The sequence below is a fragment of the Pseudopodoces humilis genome, chromosome 14 (genome assembly GCF_049639895.1).
Source record: "Pseudopodoces humilis isolate 2021_Gansu_Grassland_sample_001 chromosome 14, ASM4963989v1, whole genome shotgun sequence".
Lineage (NCBI taxonomy): Eukaryota > Metazoa > Chordata > Aves > Passeriformes > Paridae > Pseudopodoces > Pseudopodoces humilis.
The window spans coordinates 387008-409521 of record NC_142213.1 but is presented as its reverse complement, the minus strand read 5'-3'; the positions used below and the strand labels follow the sequence as shown (position 1 = coordinate 409521).

Here is a 22514-nt window from a genome sequence, read left to right as displayed (position 1 = left end):
GAGGTGGGGGCATTATGGACCTGGGTGGTTCTAGTTTGGAAAGGCTTATTCTTGGCTGATAGAGCTGAGAAAGCAGTTGAACCTGAAGTCATCTGTGGCTACTACACTGTGCCCGCAGGTGCCACTGGAATGACAGGCAGGTGTAAGGTGGGAAGAGGACAGTGCCATGCTGCTGTGCCCTGGGTTCAAAGGGAAATTAATGGCTTGCCTTTTCTCTATGCTTGAATTTAAGTCTTTAAACAAGAAGTAAATTCATATAAAGAATAATGGAAATTGGAATGAAATAGATGATTATTACTGAAACCTTTGAAAGAGTGCAGATCATCCCAAAGTAGGCATTGCTCCGCAGGGCTGTCCCAGTCCTGTGCTGGAGGTGTCTGGGAGGCAGCAGTCGGGACCAAAGAGACCCCACATTGCACCACAGGATAGATTTGGCATGATCAGCCCCAGCTGCATTGTGCAGGGCAGAGCATGAGCATGAGGGGTGGGTAGGGAGCTCCTTGGCAAAGCCAGCAGTGCAGGGTCTGCCCTGACGGTTTCTCCTGCCCTTCTGTTTACCTTTGTTTCATTTCTCTACTGCTTGACGAGACCTTTGTTGAATTTACTGTCTGTGATGTTTGTCCCACCGTGTGTCCTGGTGCCTGCTGCCATGCTCTCCGAGGTGGCTCTCGAGCAGCTCCCTTCCCTGGCCTGTGGAGCTGCTCGCTCCCTGCCAGCTCCCATTCCCGCAGGAGCTCCCCGTGCCGCCTGATCTGCAGCCTGAGCCGGGGCTGTGACGGGTCACTCTGGCAACTGCAGCTTATGATTAGAAAGAAAATCAGTCACTGTCATCTTGGACCCCAGCACCGATCATCTGACAGTCCTCGACGCATCAGCTTCTTCCTCATCAGAGGATCTTAGACTCAGGACTGCCCCAAGGGTTGTCCTCTGACTCAGGCTGATACCAGAAAGCTCATCTCATTTCATGACTAGCACAGCCAGCTGCAGCATTTCACTGCCTGAAGATGCAGCTGGGAGACCCAGGGGAACTTCTCATTCCAGTTTTTGCTTGGATCTTCAGGGCCTCCTCCGCGTGTGGCTTCAGCAGACCAGACGGTTGGACTCTTAAATGCTGCTGTGTGTTCACACCCTGGAAATTCCCTTATGTCCTTGGGGAAGTCAGAGTCCTCATGCTGGCTTTCAGGCAGGGTAGGACTGCCCACCATGGCCTTCAGCCTCACAGTTCCTGTGCCAGACAGTGGCTGCTGCTGAGGTCATCCTCCCTCCTTTAGAAAAGGGAACTGGTTTGCAGCTCTGCTTTGGGAACCTCTGTCTCACGTGGCCACTGCCAGGGGCAGCTGTTCCCTGGCTGCCAGAGCTCTGCCAGTGGTGCTCCTTGCTTCTCACTCTGCAAACCCATGGACCTTCCTGCAGCTCTGGTGTCTCTGAGGGCAGGAGCCCCTCTGTGGGGCAGGGGGGGCTGATGCCTTGCACCCCAACCTGGCTTTTCAGAAGTCTCAGGTGTTCATGTATCTTACACAGGATGTGCATCTCTGTGCAAAACACAAGCTGATGTGATTTCCAGACCTGTGTTCCTTGGAAAAAAGTAGTCACGTAGGGTTAGTTTTCCTCTTCCATGTTGTTCCCACTTTCTGTGGTGTGTTAAAATTCCATTTTTATTGAGTAGCTTGTTCACAGCTGTATCTTTAATGCTGGCATTTACTATGGCTCCAAGAGATGTTTTAAGTAGAATGGAGAGTCATTCATAGGATCATCTGTGTCAATGAGTGCTTCACATCAGGAAATCGGTTAGGCAACAGAGTTAAGGAAATGTTATTTTATAAAATGTCTTCAGCTTATCCCTTGAAGAGCTGGGGGCAGGGAGCAGATGGGGCTGAGCTCTGAGGGGATGGTGTGTGGATGCATACAGAGGGGTGGATTCTAGGGAGCCCAGAAAAGGGGTCTGGCATCATTTGTGGCAGTGTAGTCCACCAAACGCTGCTGTCATGGGCTGGGCAGGTTTTCAGAGGTCTGGTGGATGATTTTGTCCCCATGGAGCCTGGAGCTCACATGACAGCTGGCTGGGCTCCAACTCCTCCTGCTATAATTTGGCTCACTGTGTCACTGAGAAGGACCTGAATTTAGTTGAGGATGAGGGGAAGGACATTGAGGAGGACCCTGAAGCTCAGAAAGCTCAGGGACATGCCTACAGAAATCTATGGCTCGAAAATCATAGGTTGTACAGGGCTACTTCTCAGCCTCCCTTCTGGACTGATCCTCTTGGATCAGCTGATGAAGAGTCAGTCACTCAGCTTTTGATGCTCCAGAGGCTGGGCTGGATGAGTAATGATTCCTTTAGGCCTGGAGATATCTCCTTATCCTCCTTCACCCAGGTAATTAAAACCTTGTCAGCGCATGCCGTGGCAGGGTGCCCGCTGCTGCTCCTGGCCCTGGGGGAGGGATGTGGGGGGAAGGAGTTTGTCTATTAGACACTTGTTGTGTAAATGAGTTCATTCTTTGTGGCTGGGCAGAGGGGAGCAGGAGAAAGGAAGGAGCCTCAGACAGGCATTGTTCTGAGGTGGCAGCCTGGATAGGGGGTGAAGCATCAGCCCCGCAGCCCTTCGTGGGCACTGTAGCAATGCAGGACAGTATCTTTCTGCAGCTCAAACTCTTTCTTTCCCCTCCCTCTTTTCATGTGTCCTCTGCCACAAACCTTTGAAGAAGGCCTTCGTAATTAAGTTTTTCCCAATTGGGGTTTTGCTTTTGAAAGAAAAATCACTTAGCATTTGGAGGTTTGAATTTGAAAGAAAAACAAGGAACAATTTTCCCATTTAATTTCAGTTCGAGCTCTTTTTAAGTCACTTGGTATTTGCCATATTAAATTTTCTCTTAAACCTCAGTTTCTGTTACCATGTATATTGCCCCTTTTTAAATTTTTTAAAATAAAATCAAGCATGCACATTCTGGTACAGTACTAATTCTGCTCTGCATGGGCAGGACGTGGTTAGGTGAGTCCTCAGTTTTCCTTAGGATACTGTTAGAGAGTAAATGCATCTTCATTGGCCTGCAATAATGAACTTGAAAGTCTTGGAAAAGCTTCACATTGTTCCAGACTATTTTATGACTAAGAGATTTTTATTTTTTTCCCATTGGTAAAGGTGATGTGTCTGACTTCTGCCACTGTCAGGAGTGTTGGCCGTGGCCACTGTACATACATAGTCATGTTGTGTCCCTGGAGCACACAGGCATGGCCAGCGCTTGAATGTGATTTAGGCAAGAGTGTCACTCGTTCTATTTGGAACTTGGATGAAGAGGAAGAAAGAAGCTGCCTTTGGAAATGAAGACCAGATTTCAATGCTCCTTTTCAGATGGGCTATGATGTAGTAGTGGACAATTTCTCATGGCATCCTCTTCTTGCACCTTCCATTGCCAACTCCGGTGTACACGTCAGTTGAGTAGTTGAATCAGTTTCTTCCTTTCCTGCCTACATACAGACCTGGTCACAGAAGGTGGATTTATCAGATATGGCTCAGCCCTGTTCTTTCTCTAAGGGGTTTGGCATGGAAAAGTCAGACTAAATCCTGCTGTAGAGGCTTTCCCCATTCCCTCTGCCCAGGAGCCTGCCGGAGCCCTCACCTGTTGGAGAGCAGCCCTGTGTTTGTGGGGTTGGGAGCCAGCACTGCTGCCCCTGGGGCACTTGGAGCACATCCCAGCCTCTGTCTGTTCCAGTCTCCTCTCGCTCTGCTGTGCACCTTCCCTCGCCCAGAGCTAAAACAAGGAGCCAAGAATTAATTGTTTTGTGTCGTTTTCCCCCTGTGTTGTGTTGTGGTCTGATCAGTATCTGGGCCCATTGGGCACTGCAGGCATTTGCTTCCCCTTCTCCGTGGCTGTTGGAGAGCCGAGCAGAGGCTCTCAGTCCTTACTGGATTGCAGGTGCTGAACAGAAGAAGTGCTGCTGGCAAGCGTGGATGCCCGGGGTGTGGGTGGGAGGGCAGGGGCTGTGGGCTGGCACTGGGAGCACTCCAGTGTGTCAGGACACAGGGCTGGTGGAGCTGGCTTCGGCTGTTCTGCCTGGCTGTGGCTGCCCCGGCCAGGCTCGCTGAGCTCCCGGGCAAGCCACAGGATCCTCTGCTGCTGGTGTTCCTGCCATTACCACAGCCTGCACGCTTCAAGCCATGACCCACCTGAGTAGCTTAAGCAGACTTTCCACGGCAGGAGGTGTAATCAGAGGTTAAATAATTAAGTACCATTTATTTGACATTTATATGAAATTCAGGAATTTAACTCGTGCTGGCTGTACAGGGTGAGGAGGAAGGAAAATGTGATGGAACCTGGGTGACTTAAAGGATTCCAAATTGGAGTGGAAATGATAATATTGGTGTCATTGTAAGCCATGTCATTTGTCCATCTTTAGGATTTATAGAATGATTCTGGAATGCTCTCTTGAACACAAGGCTCGTATTCCAAGTCCAGACTTGGGAGGTGGAAAATGCGGTGCTCCTGGGCAGCTGCAGTGGGACTCTGGGATGCAAGGATTTGGGGATGCTGAGGGGGAAGCTTCTTGGTCACCTCTCCATGTCGTGCCCTGCTGGGGCAGAGTGGCTGCTGGGGCTAGAGGCTCCCAGGACGGCTGAGTCTTGTGGCAGCGCTGAGGGAATGGCAAGGGGTGCAGGAGATGAGGTTTTCATCAGTGTTGACTAAAGAGTTTTGGAGCTCCATGGCTCTCTCCTAATTAAAGGCTGGAGTCTGTGGGTGCTGTGTTACAGGGCTGCCGGGATGGCAGCAGTGGCCCTGGGATGGCCCTTTCATCCTGACATTTCACCTCTCTGTCCTTCTGCTTTCTTTGGAATGGCTGAGGCTGTCTCTGGGGGCTTTTATGTGGATGTTTTTCATTGTTGGGTTTCAGAGAAGCACTCGATCAGGAGTCCATGTTTCTAGTAATTATGCTTCATAGGGACCTATTTCCTTATGCATTTAATAGGGCTCCTTCTTTCAGCTTGTGCTTTGCCTGAACTCTTGAGCTGGGGCCTTGCACAAGTGAGATGGGCATTAAAGTCTTTGATTTTCTGCAGGGCAATTATTGTGGCCGGGTGAGGAAGAGGAGGCCGTTCAGTGAGCGAATGAGGGTAGAGGTGTTAAGACCCTGACATTAGTAATCGGTTCAGTGTTTCAGGTTCCCGAGTTCAGTGGCCATTCACGCTGTAGGGATCCCCAGGTGACCTGCAGGCTTTGAGCTGTGCCTGAAGAGACCTCTTCAAGGGAGCTCCTTTAACCAGATGGTTTGTCTTTGAGCTCTGCAGAAAAACTGGGTTCTGAAGATGAGAAAAAAATTCCCTTAGTGCAACTTCTAATTGTTCATTTAGGAGCAGAGCTCTCCTCCAGCTGGGAGGGCTCAGGGCTGCTGTAAAGTGCTAATTAAAAGTAATAGTGATAATGAAAACAGATGTTTTCAAGAAAAGTAAGTGCTACTGGGATCCCAATCTGCTGTCCCTGCCTTCTCTGCAGGAGGAGAGTGAGTGGTCTTCAGAGCTGCAGGTCCAGGGGGGCTGTGGATGGGGACCAGATCCCAGGTGGCTCCTGCTGCATTAAGAGCCAGGGATGGCTCTGGATAAAGGGTGGAGGTGCCCCCAGCCCTGCACCCAGCTCGGCCTCAGAGCACCTGCTGCCTCCCCCTGCAGAGGTGGAGGAGCAAAACAGAATTGTTCAAGACACTGAATTGTTTTCTGGAGTGTTGTTCTAGAACAGGAAGGAAAAACCCTGATGGAAGATGGCTCATGAGAAGGGTGACAGGGAGGGAGATCTTCTCCTCTTCAGTAAGAAGGAATTGTTTTAATCTTGTTTATAACTGTTCTACTGATGAGCGTTTGAAAGATCAGCCCCAGCTCTCCAAGACCTCTGGGATAAGTTTCATAGGCTCTGCAGCCCATCACCAGTGTATGGGCTGAGAGGGGACAAATTTTAGGAGCTCATGTCCAAATGCCCAGCCTGTAAGGCAGCGGCTGTGTGGCATGATGTGCTTGTTCCTTGGAGTGCTGGGTTCAGTTGTGCTGTCAGTTCCATCGCTCTCACGGCTCTGCAAGTGAGCTGGAGAGGTGTGACAGCATCCTCACCATGTCCTGCAGTACAGATGTGCACGGGGAGGAGCAGCTGAGAAAGAAGAGGTTGGTTCAGCACAGAAGGATGAAGCAGTTGTGGAGGTGTGAGGTTTTGTCTTTCACTCTGAAAAACTTGGCTTGAGAGTCTTTGGCTGACCGTGCTTGTGGGAGAAGTGGCATGTTTTAGAGGGGTGGGAATCAAGGAATAGGAGGATGAGGGGAAGACAACAGGGTAGGTTATTCTGGTCCTGACAAGAGAAGGCATTAGGAGAAGGAGGAAGGGCCAGAGCATTAGCCGGAAGCACTTGCTGTGGTCTTTCGAGGTTGAGGCCAGTCCACAATAAGGCTGCTGGTGTAAGGATTATTTTGCAGATGTCACCAGTGCTTAGCTAAAGAAGGTGATTCAGTTGCACAGGAGCAGCCAGCCAAGGCAGTGGAGGTGGCACTGAGTGCTGCCTGCAGCCCACAGCAAATGGTCCTTGGGGTTAACGTTGAGATGGAGCTGTCAGAGCCTTGTCTGTACTGGGAGGTAATGGGACCCATACTCCTTAATTACTGCCCATGGAGCTGCTGACAGAAGCCTGGAGCTTCAGCCCTTGTTAAACTCATTTTCAGCTGTCACTTGGCTGTGGTGGCAATGGAGCCCCGAGTGTGTTACAGCCTCTGTTCCCGTGGATGGAGGAGCAATAGATGCTTTTGCCAGAGCACATCCCATCGGGCAGTTTGGCATCCCTTTTGGAGGCTGGGGCATATGTGTTACTGAATTTAATCCAAGAGAACTATTTAGCTATTTGAAATGACTTCAGAATCAGAATGTTGCCTTGCTGTGTGCTGGCAGATGGGCTGCTGGCCTTGCAGACACATGATGGCAGGTGACAAGCTGCAGTGTGTCACCTGTCTGAGGTGTGGCCTGCATGCACATACACCTGCTGGATCCTCCATGCTGAGTGTATCCAGAGCTCAGTCTTCTCAAAAAGAATTCCTCATGCATTGCACAAGGATTTGAGTCCTGAAGGAATAAATACTGTTAAATCTTGTTAAAAAGATGTAGGAAACTGTACAAAGCCCAGAGTAGAGGTAAAAGTAATTGAAATACTGAAGGAAATATTTTAGAGTGGGAAATGGAGTTTAATTTTCAGCTGACTGGGAGGAGGATCCAGAACTGAAGTTACAGGTTTTGGTGTTTGAGCTCTGTTTTCCCTGGAATGGATGCTACAGCAGCTGTAGGAGTAAGCCCCGATACAGGTGTGTGTAATATAAACAGTTCAGGGGCTGTGGCTGGTGACGTGACCCTCTCCATGCCAGTGGCTGGGCTCTGGAGGTGGCTTGGGGTCAGTGTGTGGGCACAGCAGCGTGTGAAGGGTCTCACTGGGGTGAGGGGGGCTACAGACAGGTGATGCTCTGGCAATTCTGATTTGGGCAAAAAGCTCAAGACAGCACTAGGAACACCTTGCAGGCACCCCACGATTACCATAATAAACAGTTTTATCATCTGCTTGGCAGTCAATAATGTGGCTTACACTGCTTTAGTATCTCTCTGGTATTGATCACCCTAACAGCTGTGCCACGGTCAGCTCCCGTTAACCCGTGCGCTGTCGGCAGCTCCGGCCGTCCTGCCAGGGCCTGGGGCTCACCTGTCACCCAGGTGTGTGCAGCAAGGGACAGCAGGATGGGCAACCCCAGCTTTCAGTCAGAGGCCTGATGGTGGGATTTTGGTCCAGGAGCAAGGGACTGAGTGCATGTCCTGGGTATGGGGGGGTTAAAAGACTTGACAAGCGGTTCCCAGTTCGGGCTCAGAGTTTGGGCGTGTAACAGTGTTGTGTGGCGTACGGTGCTCTGTCCGAAGGGGGGTTCCCTGACATCCCTGTGTGCTCCCAGACTTCTGTATGCCCTCAGACAGTGGCCCTTGGAGGGCTGCTCTCTGCAGAGACACTGTAATGCTTTCCTGTGGCCTCGGGCTCCAGATGGCACTGCACATCTCCTTGGCTTCGGCTGGCTCTGCTGGCACTGAGCTGCCCGGGCTGTGAGCACAAAGACTGGAACGGGCACACGCTGCCTTGGCCCTGCAGCAGCTGCTGGGCTGAGCTGGGGCAGCCAGGTGCTGCTGGCTCTACCAAAGGCACTGTCTGGGCTAAGTGAGCCCTGGGGGGTGCTCTGACAGCATTGCCTCCGCTTCTGGCAGCGCAGGCGGCAATTAGGAATATCGGGTTAGTGGCTGACTCCATTTTGGGAGGAAGAAAGATGATTTGCTGTCCGCATCCCGATGGGGCTTTGAGGAAGGATGGGACTTTCTGGGATTTGGTTGTACCTACATAGTTGGGTCTGGTGGCCCAGTATTTCTCCTAATGGAATTTCCCATCATTTACTGCCCTGCTGATTCCTGATCAATGAAAATAAAATTGCATTGCCTCCTGAGAGGCTCCATGTATGGCTGCAGCCTCCAGCTGTGTCAGTTCCGGTAAGATAATCTCATCAGGCGTGCAAGAGGGTAATAGGAAATAAAAATAAAACCCACAATTAGCAAGAGGCCAGGCAGCCGAGTAACACTTTCAGTCCTGGAGGTCTGGAGACGTGCTCTTAGCAACTTCCTCCCTCAGCTCCGAAGGTGCCTGCATCCCTCACAGTCTGGGCTTGGGAGTGCCTGCAGATGCATCGGGCACATCCTTTGGCATCCCATTTACCTGGATCTGTGTCAGCTCTCCCGACTTGAGGTGGTTAAATGTTTCACAGGTGGTGGTTCTGAGGTGCAGCAGTGGTGTAGCAGCTGATGGAGGGACTGCGCACTGTGCACATGAGAGCGTGAACTTGAGACTTTGAGCTGCCAGGTGGTCCACAGGTGTTGACTCCTGATAGTTGCTGCAATCAGGAGGGTTTATTTTGGCCAGATAAGGAACATGCTTAGGCTGTATATGAAGTCTGGAGCAGGGTGTAGTTTTGGAAGCAACAAATGTGGATGCTGTTTACAGGAGTACTGGACCACTTGGATCTGCAGAAAGTTGATCTGCCTAAAGGTTGCTGTAAATGGGGTGGTTTCCCAGCTATACCAGCAAGTTTCTTTACTTGTTTTAGGGTTTTTTATATTATCTTCCAGTGATACAGCTGTAGCTGGTGTTTAAACTGAAACATGAATGGCTGGTGTGAGCAGACACCCCGGTGACCTTTGTGATGGGACTGTGCAGCCCCAGCGTGTAGTTCAGAGCTGACGTATCAGCCGTGGTGTTTGTCTGAGCAGCCAGTGGAATGGTTACAGAATGACCTAATACCTCTAAGCCTGCTCTCCCGATCCAAAGCATCGGCTTTCCCAAAGGGTGGGAAAGAGCAACTGAGCCCAGAACGTCGCTGTGAGTCTGCTTCCTAACAAGGACTGGATCCGAGCCCTGGCAGAGGAGATCCGCATGACTTATGAGTCTAACTCTTACCCTTGGCTTGGCCCTTGACACTAGTCTGGAGCACACATGTTGTTTGGGTAAAGCCGTAGGAGGAAGGAGCCTTGGCAGGGTTTATTGGTGAGTCCCTGTGAGGGGAGCATGGCTGTGGAGCACAGCCTGGCAGCAGAGCAGCAGCTCTTCCGCTGGGCCACCGGGGCTTGCCCGTGGCTGATCCCAAAGCCGTGCGGCAGGGCTGCAGACTGAGCATTTCAGCGCTTCTCTGTTCACGAGCATCAGTAGGGGTTGTCCAGTGCAAGGTCCTGGGGATGTTCCTTCCCTCCACGGAGGGACACGGGGCCCAGACAGAGCTGTGGTAGCTGGAACTGGTGTGAGCCGCTGGGCAGGCACTGGGGACGCAGGACAAGCTGCGGTGTGGCAAAATGGGGGCACAAGCATGGCCCGCTTCCTGAGGCACTGGGGCTCGGGGGAGCCTGGGACACTGTGGGGTCTGTGTGACAGAGCAAGGCAATTTGTCCTCAGCAGTGCTTTGATTAGGTTAGGAGTTGGATCAACAACGGTGCATTGAAAATGCAAACCAGATGCAAATGTAGTTATTTATGCAGCAGCATAGGCTGAGAACACCGTTTAACAGGAAAGACTGGGGGTTTGGAGCAAAGGGGTGAGTTGCACAATGGCAGAATCGTGAGATGTGTGACGTTTTGAGACAAAACCTGGAACTTCTGTGGTGTCCTACTCAAGAGGAGAGGATCCTGCAGAACCTGAGAACAAGCCCTGTGCCCTGTGAGCATGTGAATGCCTTGTCATGTATGAGCTAAGCAAGTGCTTCAGTTTGATGTGTAGAGAGAAACCTGACTGAAGCCAGTTTACCTCTGCTGCAAAATATTCTTAGTGGTAAGAATCTCCTGAAGGAGTAAGCGCTCTTGTCCCCAGCTGCTCTCAGAAAGCCTTCTGGCCCTCCTTGGGATCACTCCACTCTCAATGGCAGTGGGCTGAAGATTAGATAAGTATTTTTGTGTGTAGTGCAGTAGCTGGCTCAAAGGGATCAGCAAACTTGGAATAATAGTTCATAACAGAACGCCTTCTGAAAAGCTGCCTGACTTGTGTTACTCCCATTGGCTCAGTTTTAGCTAGTGTGAAGGGCAGAGGGAAAATGTGGATAATGTGGAAGGTTCACCTTTTCAAGGAGCCCCTTTTTCTCAGTTTCATGCCAAGTACTTGAGCCCTGCAGCTTTCAGCCTTGTTTTGTTCAGCGTTTCCTTTGCTTCCTGCTGCTTGAGAAGCTGTTTATGCTAATGATGCTGGGAAGATCTGAGGGGCCAGCTGTGCCCGTGGATGTGAGCCCATGTCAGCCTCGCACCGTGGCCGTGCTGTGAGCGCACTCTTGGCTGCCCAGAGTCTCCCCTCCACACAGCTGGTGTCCTGCAAGGCAGCACCGTCCTGTCCTTTCAGGTGCTGATGGATCTTCTCTTTCAGTAGACCACTGTGTGCCACATCAACCCCTTCTGGGACCTTGGGCCCTTTGGTGTCCACAGGCTAGAATCCCTCCGAGGGGAAAGCTCGTAGTGTTTATTGGGACTTCCACAGAGGCAAAAAATGTTTTCACTGAGAAGGTGGTCGGGTACTAGCACAGGCTGCCTAGGGCAGTGGTACAGTCACCATCCCCGAGAGGGATTTAAAAAGTGTGTAGATGTGGTATTTAGGGACATGGGTTAGTGGTGGCCTTGGCAGTGCTGGGTTGATGGTTAGACTTGATGATCTTAAGGGTGTTTTCCAACCCAAATGATTCTTCAGTTCTATGAATTCTTGGCTTCATTGGGATAACCAACCAGTTTTTGAGGACCTGCAGCCCCAAGACTCTTAGGAACCCATGGGTCAGCGTTGTTCGGATGTTTCTTCCACAAGTAGGCAGGGCTGGCTTGTTAATTCTGCTCCCACTGCAGAGGTGCTGGATGTGGCCACGTGTCCAGGTGGAAACAGTCTGGCACAGAGCACAATGCTGGAAGAAGTCAGAACTGAGCCTGGGCTTTCAGTTGGTAAAGCCATCCTGCAAAAGAGGAAGAGAGATGAAAGGTGCTCAGGATTTGGCAAGACTGGTGTCTTGCTCATCAGACCATGTCTTCCAGTGAAACAACTCCATTGTGGTCAGGGTGTGTGCTAAAAAACAGCTTGGTCTCATTTGGAGAGTTGCAAAATATGACTTGCTATGTGAAAAAGAAAAACTGATTTGTAATTGCTTCATTAAAATGTTGAACTTGACAAATAAATATCAGTATTTTCAGGCTGGTTTTTTTTCAGCTAGGAATTCCATAAGAGGAATCCCAAAGCACTGTGTTGTAAAATGCTGGTGGAAAGAACCCAGCTAGAAATCATTCTTCACACTGTGCATCCATGTTCCCTGTTATGCTCAGGTTTTGGCAATAAGTACCATTTTACCCTAATATCTCAAGTCTTGTGGCAGAGTTTTCAGCACTTCCCTTAGGCTGGCAGATATCTTGCTGCTTTCTGGCACCTTAATTGAACGTGAGAGAGTTGGGATCCGTGTCTTCTGTTTAACTTGAAAGGTAGAAGCATTTTACGGAACTGGGAATTGAAACTCTTGGTATTGCCACTCGAATCTCCAGCCAGCCTTGCTGAGGAAATCTGAAAAAAATTTTATATTCTAGGAAGTAACTCGTCACAGATTTGTGTGATAGCAGCTGCAGTAGAAATCACATAAAGTGACAACATGCTCCTGCCACCTTGTTTTACCCTCTTCTGTGACCGTCCTGCTTGCCAAGCGAGGCGGCGTGTGCTCACCTAATTGCAGGCAGTATCATAATTCATATGCATAAAGGAGCAAAATTAAAGTTGCTTTGGCAACATACATTCTGTTCTTCCTTAATTTTTGAATTCTTGATCCTAGGCAATTATTTTTATCATGTCTTTCCATTTGCAATTTCCTAAGTGTTACCCGAGTGCTGTGTAGCACGCCAGGTGCGGGGAGGCAACACAGAAGGCTTTGATGCTCCAGATTTGTTGTGTCACCACTTCAGAGGGTCACGGTGACTGCCTTGCAGCCCCTGCCTGGGCTCCTGCTCTTGTGAGCTTTGAGCATGCCTGTTCCCAGGGATCTCCAAGGTCCCTTCCCAAACTATTCCGTGTTTTTATGACCATGAAGTTGACTTGGCTGCTCGCTCACCTTTGGTATGTCCATCCCTAGTTTTCAGGCTGGAACAAGTGTCACCAAGTGCCATTGCTGAGACAGGAGCTTCTTGGCCGACCTGGACACCACACTTGCCAGGCATTTTCCTTCAGAGGGCGAGCAGAAGGCCAGGCTGAGCGTCTGAGCACACCCTTAGTCCTGTGCTGTCCTTGTCTTCCCCCAGCTCAGTCCCTTCTGGCTTTCCTGAGCCGCTGGCACCCTGGAGCTGAGGGAGGGCCTGAGCGCTTCCCTGTGCCGTGCAGCTGGGCAGAGGGAGGGCAGCCTGCAGGGAGCAGGTCATGGCTGTGGGTGTAATGCATCTGCTTGTACCTTCTCCCTGTCCTCAGCGCCCTTTTTTCCATGGTGCCATGTGGGTCATTAGCTGAGGGAACAGTTTCTCACTGTCGCTTTCTCCTTTTGTTTTCCTCCTTCCTCATTGCTTCTAGTCTTGGTTTACTGCCAAACAGCCTCTTGTGAAAGGGCCGCCTAATTAACCCTGTGCTAATTAACAATTTAAAATTACACAGCACGGCTGTTCATATTTAATTCTCGGGAAGCCTGGGCAACAGCAGGAGCCCCCTCCTCCCTCCCGCTCCATCCCTGCTGCCCGCACTGCTTGCCAGTGTCCCCAGGGGAGGGAGCAGCCTGGTGCCGCGGGCTGGGGGTGCCCAGGAGCCCCAGCCTGCCAGGGGTTGCAGGGTGTTGCTTCAGGACTGGCCTCTCCTTCCTTGGGGGAAGTGTTGCTGGAAGATGGAATGTCGGTCCCTTTGAGGATGGGGCTGGAAGGAGATGACAGGGGGACACAGGGACTGACTCCACGTGTGTTTTGCACAGCATGGCTGCAGGAACGTGGCAGAGTGTGGGGCACACAGTATTGTGCTGTCACCTGCATCTGCCATCCAGGTGTAGCTGCCCTGTGGGCTGCCGTGGCGCCACATCGGCTCCAAGGGACTTTGATGCGCTGGTGCTATGGGGAAGGGGCAAGAGCTGGGACAGGCAAGGTGGGCATGGCAGCAGTGGGATGTGAGACTGCAGAAAGGACCAGGACAGCTCTTCTTTGCCACTGGGGTAGTGTGAGAGCACAGAGTCTCTGGCACTCAGGCTGTTCTCTCTGTAACTGGAGTTCATTGATTTTACGGGAAACCATGTTTACAGACAGAGTGCTGATCGACCTGACGAGTTGACTTCTGCCTCCTTAAGTAAGAACTACCTTTTCTTATTGACTGGCTGATAAACAGAGCAGAGAGGGTGGCAGGGGGAGCGAATGGGAGGTGTGGAGCACACCACTCTCTGTCCATCTGAGCTCTCACACGCTGGGGCTGTCGCCACACGGGTGACCTAGGGGCAGTCCGGGTTGGTGGAAGACACAGGGCCCAGTAGTGGACTAATAACTGCATTGTGCTCCTGCTTGGGACCCAGTTTGCTTTAGCAAGGAAATTGCTGTTACCAGTTTAAAGAGATGATGCCTGAAGTTTCTATGTGCATAGAAACAAGTATTTTTGTGCCTCGTGCTCCCTTCAGGACCAGCTGTGATAGTGACTGAACCATCAGAAGAGCTTGGGCTTGTGCAGGAGCTCAGCCTGTGTCCTGGGCTTGGGCTGGCCGCTTTGGCTCTGGGTTTTCCTACGTGCCCTACGTAGGGCTCTGGGTTTTCCTACGTGTCAGGACTCTTCTGTGTTGAGAAAAGGGAGAGAAGAGAAGATGCCTTTGGCATAGCACATCTTGAGCTGGTTAACTTGGAGTGAGTGGGGGAGAGCTGTTAAAGCAAGCCAAGGCAGAAAAGCCCACCAATTAATTGGAGCATGCGGGTCTGCCTGGCTGGGCCGGGCCAGGAGAGAGATTGGCTTTCCTGTCAATAAACAAGTCCCCAGTGCAGCATCAAAGCTGCAGTCCTTTATCAATCGCGGCCTCCTCTTCCCGCATGTTCCTGTAACTTACCAAGCATTTATTACATTGATTTTCCAATCAGGCTGTTAACCCTCCCGCCCCTCCAGCTCTGCTAACCCTTCCAGCCTGGCTGTCAGTCAGGCAGCTCCTGCCAGTCAGCAGCTCTTGATGGCAGAGCTGCTGTGACCCTGGCTGTGTCTCACCTGGCTGCGTGTCCCGGGAGCTGGCTGTGCTGGCGCGCACAGTGCTCCGTGTCTGAAAGAATTGGCAGGGTGTTGTCATTCCATGTTGCGCTTTGAAGTCCGCATTGATATTCCTAAAACTTCACTTGGCAAAAGTATGAGGCTTATGGAGTTTCTTTTTCCTCATTTCCCCCGAATGAATCTGTTCTGGTTTAATTTGGATTGCAGTTGCCAGTGCAGAAGTAGCAGCGGAAAGGGAGAGTAGGAGTGTTGTGGGAAGGTGAATGTGCAGCCTCAACACAGAAGGATTTGGGATCAGTGATCCAGGGTGGAAGCTGGTGCAGTAGGAGCCATTACGTGGCTGGTGCATATTTTAGGCTAGGAGAACAAAACTGACTAAGAACCCAGAGCCTTTTGGCAGCAGGATTCTGCTTGTCCTTGTTCTGCTCAGTACACCAGATTACCGTTACTGCAGAGCAAATCCCTGTTTATTCCCAGTGCAACTGCAGAGGCAGCTGTGTATGGCATAGAATGCAGGGAAGGTGAGACTGGAGGTGCTGTGGAGTAATGTTGTGTGTGATCACACTGGGTGGTGTCTCCATTGCACCTGCGTGTCCTTGTGCAGGCGTCCTTGCACATGGGCTTTGAGACTGTGCCTTCAGTGGTGGTTGTAAAAGCTTTTCCTTCAAGCTTTAACAGAAGTCAAATGTAAAAAGAAAGTACAAACACATTAGAGAAACCAGTGGAAATGTGGATGGCTTTGTGTGGTAAAGGAAAGTGTAAACTGGGAGATAGTGAAACCAGAAAAAAAAATGCTGATTGTCACTCCGTTTTCCTTTGCTTGAACTAATTCACACACTGCTGCTGTGGCATGTCACTGACTTTGCAATTGGTCCTGTCTTCTCTGGCAGGTTTCCAGTTCTCTTCACACTTTCTGTATGAGCTGAAGAGGGCTCCAGTATGATTGCAGGACTCCTTTAGGATTGCAGTACTGGAGTCGTTGGCCAGATGCAGCAAAAAGGGTCACGATGACAGGGGGCCCTGGATGTTGGCCACGGTCAGTAGCCCAGGCCTGCTGACTGCCTGGCACTTGGTGGAATCCTCCAGTCACGTTGCTTTGGTGGAATGGTAGTGGGAAGGGTGTTCTCCTCTTCCAGGATCTGCACCCACCATTTGTCTCCAGGGATGAGAGGAAGCAATCTGTGTGCAGACGCTGTGCCCTGTAGGATCTCTGAGAGGTTCCTGGAGCATGGTGGGCTGACCGCTTTCCAATCCCCAGGATGCACCCTTGTCAGAGCTGGAATTTCCTGTTTGGTTTCTCTCCTGACATCTCTCTGTTTAAGCTCTGTCCAGAACAGAGCAGTTACATCTCCTGTTACGCCAAAATCGCTGTGAGTTGCTCTGGGTCTCGCATTGGGGTGCACGTGTGGGAGTGCTGGGTCTGTGGTTCGCAAGCCATTACAGAAGGGTAAGAGCCAGAAAAACAGCATCTGCCTTAGGGGGAGCCGGAGAATATGAGTTTTACCAAGTTGTAAAGCCACAGAACTGTTGTTGTCATCTCTTGTTGCTGTCACAAACTTTCCCATGATGGTTTGTTTTCTGAAGACCCAAGGCCTTGGGGATAACAGTGCAGGTGCTACAATCTTCCTGCTGGCTCCCTTTAGAAAAGACTTTAAGGAGGTTTTTGCCACCTTCCAGGCCCCTTCAGTTTGCCTCTCGTGTTGCTGCTGCCAGCGTTTCCATTGCTCATTCCCAGCAGTGCCTTCCCCAGGGCTGGGCTGCCTGTCCCCAGAGCCCGTCTCGGTGCAGCAGCCCCCACGGTGGTCCTGAGAAGCAGGGTCAGCAGCCCTCGGTGGGGTCTCTGCAGCAGCACCGTGACTCACCTGCCTCTCTCCTTCTCTCCCCATCCGCAGGTCGGAGCCGTACCGGGTGCAATGAGCGCTCCGTGCCGGCCCTGCCATGGAAGGCTGTGACTCGCCCGTCATCCCCGGGAAGGACAATGGGTGCGGCATTCCTCAGCACCAGCAATGGACTGATCTCAACAGCGCCCACCTCCCTGACCCGGCCGGCAGCATGGAGCAGCCCGCGGCGGAGAGCTGCGGCCCCCTGGACAGCCTGAGGGTGCCGTTCCCCGAGCGCGTCCCCGAGAGCAGCGCGGCGGGTGCCGAGCCCGCGGGCGAGGAGGTGAGCTGCGGGCAGTGCGCGGCCTCCTTCGCCGGCCTGCAGAGCTACATGGAGCACCGCTGTGCCGGCACCCGCCCGCCCCCGCCGCTGCGGGGGGAGAGCGGGAGCGACAGCAGCGAGGACGGCGAGGAGGAGAGCGACGTGGAGAACCTGGCCGGCGAGATCGTCTACCAGCCCGACGGCTCAGCCTACATCGTGGAGAGCCTCAGCCAGCTGGTGCAGAGCGGGGCTGCTGGCGGCAGCGGGACTCTCCCCTCGCTGCTCCCGAACTCTCTGCCCAAGCAGGGAGAGCCCTCTGCTGCCGCTCCCGTCTACCCACAGATCATCAACACTTTCCACATAGCCTCATCCTTCGGGAAGTGGTTTGAGGGCTCAGACCAGGCCTTCCCGAATACCTCAGCCCTGGCGGGCATCAGCCCCGTCCTGCACAGCTTCCGCGTCTTCGATGTGCGACACAAAAGCAACAAGGATTACCTGAACAGCGACGGTTCTGCCAAAAGCTCCTGCGTATCCAAAGATGTTCCCAACAATGTGGACCTGTCCAAATTCGATGGCTTTGTGCTCTATGGGAAGAGGAAGCCCATTCTGATGTGTTTCTTGTGCAAGCTCTCCTTTGGGTATGTCCGCTCGTTCGTGACCCATGCCGTGCACGACCACCGAATGACTCTGAGTGAGGAGGAGCGGAAAATTCTTAGCAATAAGAACATCTCCGCTATCATCCAAGGGATAGGCAAAGACAAGGAACCCCTTGTCAGCTTTCTGGAACCAAAAAACAAAACCTTTCAGCACCCTCTTGTTTCCGCAGCTAACCTCATAGGCCCTGGACACAGTTTTTATGGTAAATTCAGTGGCATTTGCATGGAAGGTGAGCAGGCCCTCCAGGCCGGGGCGGCCGGTGGAGCTGAGCCACCGCCGGCAGCGGGTGTCCTTGCCCCCAGTGCGCTCCTCAACCTGGGTGGGCTGACCAGCTCAGCTCTGAAGACTCCCATTACCTCAGTCCCCCTGGGCCCGCTGGCTTCCAGTCCCACCAAATCCTCGGAGGGGAAGGACCCTGGGGTGGCAGGGGGGGAGAAACAAGAGGGGGACGACCAGGACAGCCTCTCAGAAAAGGTGGAGCCAGCCGAGGAGGTGGAAGAGGAGGAGGAGGAGGATGTGGAAGAGGAGGAAGAGGAAGAGGAAGAGGAGGAAGAGGAAGAAGATGAGGATGATGAGGGTTGCAAAGGACTATTTCCAAACGAGCTGGAGGATGAACTGGAGGACCGGCCCCAGGAGGATGTTGGGGCTGTGGCAGGCAGTGGCAGCAGCAAAAAGGACCTTGCTCTCTCAAACCAAAGCATTTCTAACTCTCCCTTAATGCCTAACGTGCTCCAGACCCTGTCACGGGGCACGGCTTCTACTAGTTCTAATTCTGCTTCTTCCTTTGTCTTTGATGGTGCAAACAGGAGGAATCACTTAAGCTTTAACAATGAGGGTGGCGGAGCCAGTGTGGCCGAGGGCAGCAGGAGGCTGGACTTCATCGATGAAAGTGCCAATAAAGACAATGCCACAGCACCAGAACCAAATGAGAGTGCAGAGGGCGAGGACGGGAGCTACATCTCCCATCACCAGCATGCTGGCCCCCTCTGTGAACTTGGGGGTGGGGAGTGCCCCTCGGGGAGTGGCGTGGAGTGCCCAAAGTGCGACACGGTCCTGGGCTCCTCGCGGTCGCTGGGTGGCCACATGACTATGATGCATTCTCGCAACTCATGTAAGACACTCAAGTGTCCCAAGTGCAATTGGCACTACAAGTACCAGCAGACGCTTGAGGCGCACATGAAGGAGAAACATCCTGAGCCAGGTGGCTCCTGCGTCTACTGCAAGAGCGGGCAGCCGCACCCGCGGCTGGCGCGGGGCGAGAGCTACACCTGTGGTTACAAGCCCTTCCGCTGCGAGGTCTGTAACTACTCCACAACTACCAAAGGCAACCTCAGTATTCATATGCAGTCTGACAAGCATCTCAACAACATGCAGAACCTGCAGAACGGAGGGGGAGAGCAAGTCTTCAGCCACACTGCGGGGGCAGCGGCGGCAGCGGCTGCGGCTGCGCCAGCCGCTCCCGCCAACATCGGTAGCACCTGCGGGGCTCCCTCCCCCACCAAACCAAAAACCAAACCTACGTGGCGCTGCGAGGTGTGCGACTATGAGACCAATGTAGCTAGAAACCTTCGGATTCACATGACCAGTGAGAAGCACATGCACAATATGATGCTGCTTCAGCAAAACATGTCCCAAATCCAGCATAACCGGCACCTAGGCCTCGGCAGCCTGCCGTCCCCCGCCGAGGCCGAGCTCTACCAGTATTACCTGGCACAGAACATGAACCTTCCCAACCTGAAGATGGACAGCACTTCCTCAGATGCACAGTTCATGATGGGGGGGTTCCAGCTCGATCCCACCAACCCCATGGCAACGATGGCTCCATCTCTAGGTGAGGCTGAAGGGGTTTCCAGCATGTTCACGCAAGAGAGCCAGCAAAGGGATCTGGCACTGCGGCCCCATGAGCTGCCTCTGTGTGCTGGTCGAGGATGGAGGCTGCACAGTGCAGGTTTCTCATCTGTGTTCACCCAGAGCAGTTTTTCCCTCATCTTGTGGCTTTTCTAGTAACATTTTCCAAGAGTTTTCATAGGGAGTTAATGTAACAGCAGACATGGGTTACAGATGCTATGGCACTGAATGTTCTTCCTCATTGTGGAAAGCATCCTAACTACAGTGTTTCATGAGAACTTGTCCTGGGTTTGGTGAGGAATGGGAGTAGTTTGGTGGATAGCTTTGAGAGAGGGTGCAATCACCTGCTGGCACTCCCAAAGGCAGGTGTATTTGTTCGGGGTTGGTTTGTTCCACGCTGCGTTGCCTTGAGAAGACAAGGTAAGCAGGTTTGAGGGGAGTGGAAGGGGTAGTGTTCCTCTGCTGCCAGTGATGGATGGGATTGGAGGCTTTTGAAGCTCAGAGCTTCTCCTTACTGAAGCGCGGGGCAGTTGTGATAAGTTGGGAGTGTTTTACCTGAAGCTCCTAAAGTAAATGACAGAGCCTTGGATGTCCATGAGCTGCCTGGAGAGCAGTTTGTGAACTGTGCACCTGATGGCTGCAAATCTCACACTGAGGGTTGCAGAGGGAGGCCCTGCGTGTGTTAATAAGCACTTGACACCGGGTTGGCCCTTCTGACTCGGATACGCACGTCGTGAGCTTTGCGAGAAGTGAAGCAGATCTTTCCCATTCATACGCTTTGGTCCAAACTGAGCAGAACATTAATAATTTAGAAGAGTCTGCTTTGGGGTTTTTCCTGCATGGTGAGATCAGGAAGGAGTGTCTTAAAGAGCGTTTGCTTCTCAGCAAATAAGTTGCAACATAGGAAATAAAAAGTTAAGGAAATAACATCTCTATTTGATTAACTGAGGAATTGTTTACCTGGTTCCTTTTGTAGGATTCTTAAGCTGAGCTGTGACAGGTAAAATACCAAAAAAAACTGTAGAAAGAGTATAAATGTCCTAAAAACAGAAAAGGAGAGCAAAGTGGCACGGGGGACCTGGTTTGCCTTTGTGCTTGTTCAGAGTTTCTCTCTCTGCATCTCAGATGCTCTGGTGTGAGCAGGAGCCTGTTTTGCTCAGTAGCTGTGAGTGAGCACAGTTGAAGAGTCTCTGGTTTGAAGAGTCAGCCTGACACAGCATCCTCCCAGCTCTCCTTGACATGCTCTCGCATCCTCTTTATTTGTTGTCAAAACTGTTTTTAGAAGATCCTTCACCATTTTGAACTCTTGGACAAGAGATGTAACAGTGCAGAAGTGGCACTTCTCAGGTTGTTTCTGTCCATGCCATGTTCTGCACTGTTGCCAGCTTATGATGGCAGTGTGGTGACCTCCCTGTGATGTGGCCATCCCCTGGGCTTGTGACAGTTAACCTTTGCTTTATGTGGTAAGGGACTGTGCTTACCTGCTGCATGAAGCATTTGCTTCTCCAGGGAGGCAAGAAAAAACAGAACGAAGTGTTAATGCTGTTCTTGAAATAGCCACAGAAGCTTTCAGTGTGGTGCTATGGAACTCATCCTCTCAAAGTCTGTAGGGTTTTTCTTGCCACCTGTGATGGGCAGAGGGCTGGACGATCCTTCAGCAAGAGGGAGCAAGGGTGACAGTAGTAGTTCCCAGCCTTCTGTGCTGGTCTGCAATAGCTTTTTTCTTCAGCTCTGTTGCAGACCAGCCACACAGAGGAATGGGCTACAGGAGACACACGGCTGCATGTGGTCTCACTGTGTGTTTGTGGGTACACAGGTGGCACTTGGGAGCAGCTTATGTTCTGCTCTGTGTTTATCTTCTGAATAAAGAAAATAAAGAAAGAATTCAGCCTTTCTGACCTCTTCTTCCCCTTTTTCCTTCGTGCAGTGGGTGGCGAGATCCCGCTGGACATGCGGTTGGGTGGTGGACAGCTGGTGTCTGAGGAGCTCATGAACTTGGGTGAAAGTTTCACACAAACGAATGACCCATCGCTGAAGCTCTTTCAGTGCGCTGTGTGCAACAAGTTCACTACAGATAATTTGGACATGCTGGGCCTCCACATGAATGTGGAGCGAAGCCTCCCTGAGGACGAGTGGAAGGCGGTGATGGGGGACTCTTACCAGTGCAAGCTGTGCCGCTACAACACACAGCTCAAGGCCAACTTCCAGCTCCACTGTAAGACGGACAAGCATGTGCAGAAATACCAGCTGGTGGCACATATCAAGGAGGGGGGCAAAGCCAACGAATGGAGGCTCAAGTGCGTGGCCATTGGGAACCCAGTCCATCTGAAATGCAACGCGTGCGACTACTACACCAACAGTCTGGAGAAGCTACGTCTTCACACCGTGAACTCGAGGCACGAGGCCAGCCTGAAGCTCTACAAGGTAGGAGTTGGTTTTGCTTCATCTTCTTTCATTTTCCAAGGAAAATCTATGTTGAACCACAATGGATTGTGACCCTCTGGAGATGAGCTGCTGAGAACTCTCCATTGGCACCCACTCTCACTGCATGCTGCAGTTCTTCAGCCTGTGTTCTGTTAGTGACTGTGGCTGTGCAGGCTTCAGGCCAGTAGACGTTCACACCACAGTGCTTTAGAGGGGGCTTGTGTGTCTTATGGCACTGCAGCTGTGATACTCTGCACAGAAATTGAACAATCACTGTTAGAAAAGTTGTGCAAGGAGACATTTGCCTGTGTTTTTCTGGCTCTCTCCCATACGGGGTTGTCACTGTGTCACCTGAAGGCGTTTGGTGTGGTCGGTGTGCTGGTCTGGCAGCGGGCGGAGGGGCCGTGGCTGTGGTGCTGCTGTGCTCGCTGTACATCAGTGCTGGGATCCGTGAGCAAAGCGCTGCTGGGTGCCAGGGAGGAGGCTGGGAGAGGGACACCGCATGTGCCGGGGACACCGCGTGTTTTCATCCGCAGCGGAATTGGGCTGGCACCCCCATCTTGTTGTCTTTACTTCTCCCACCCTCCTCGTTCTGTGCTGTCTTTATAACCCTTATGACCATCTTCTCTTTCCTGTCTCATTCGTCTCATCCCCAGCCCCCTCCCTTGCTGGCCTGAGCCCTGTGGGCTGTAACCCAAGAGGAGCTCCG

At 52.0% G+C, this 22514-nt stretch overlaps 1 protein-coding gene across 4 annotated transcripts in view; it reads left to right on the top strand.

Annotated features, from left to right (window-relative positions):
- ZFHX3 (zinc finger homeobox 3) overlaps nt 1-22514 on the top strand; it is a 123003-nt gene that overhangs the window by 23684 nt on the left and 76805 nt on the right. For all 4 annotated transcript variants that reach the window (XM_088062106.1, XM_088062104.1, XM_014260511.2 and 1 more), the window contains exons 2-3: nt 16627-19364; nt 21309-21805. In XM_088062106.1, coding sequence (XP_087918232.1) covers nt 16673-19364; nt 21309-21805 — 3189 coding nt within the window. In that variant the 5' untranslated portion in view covers nt 16627-16672. The remainder of the gene's footprint in view (nt 1-16626; nt 19365-21308; nt 21806-22514) is intronic.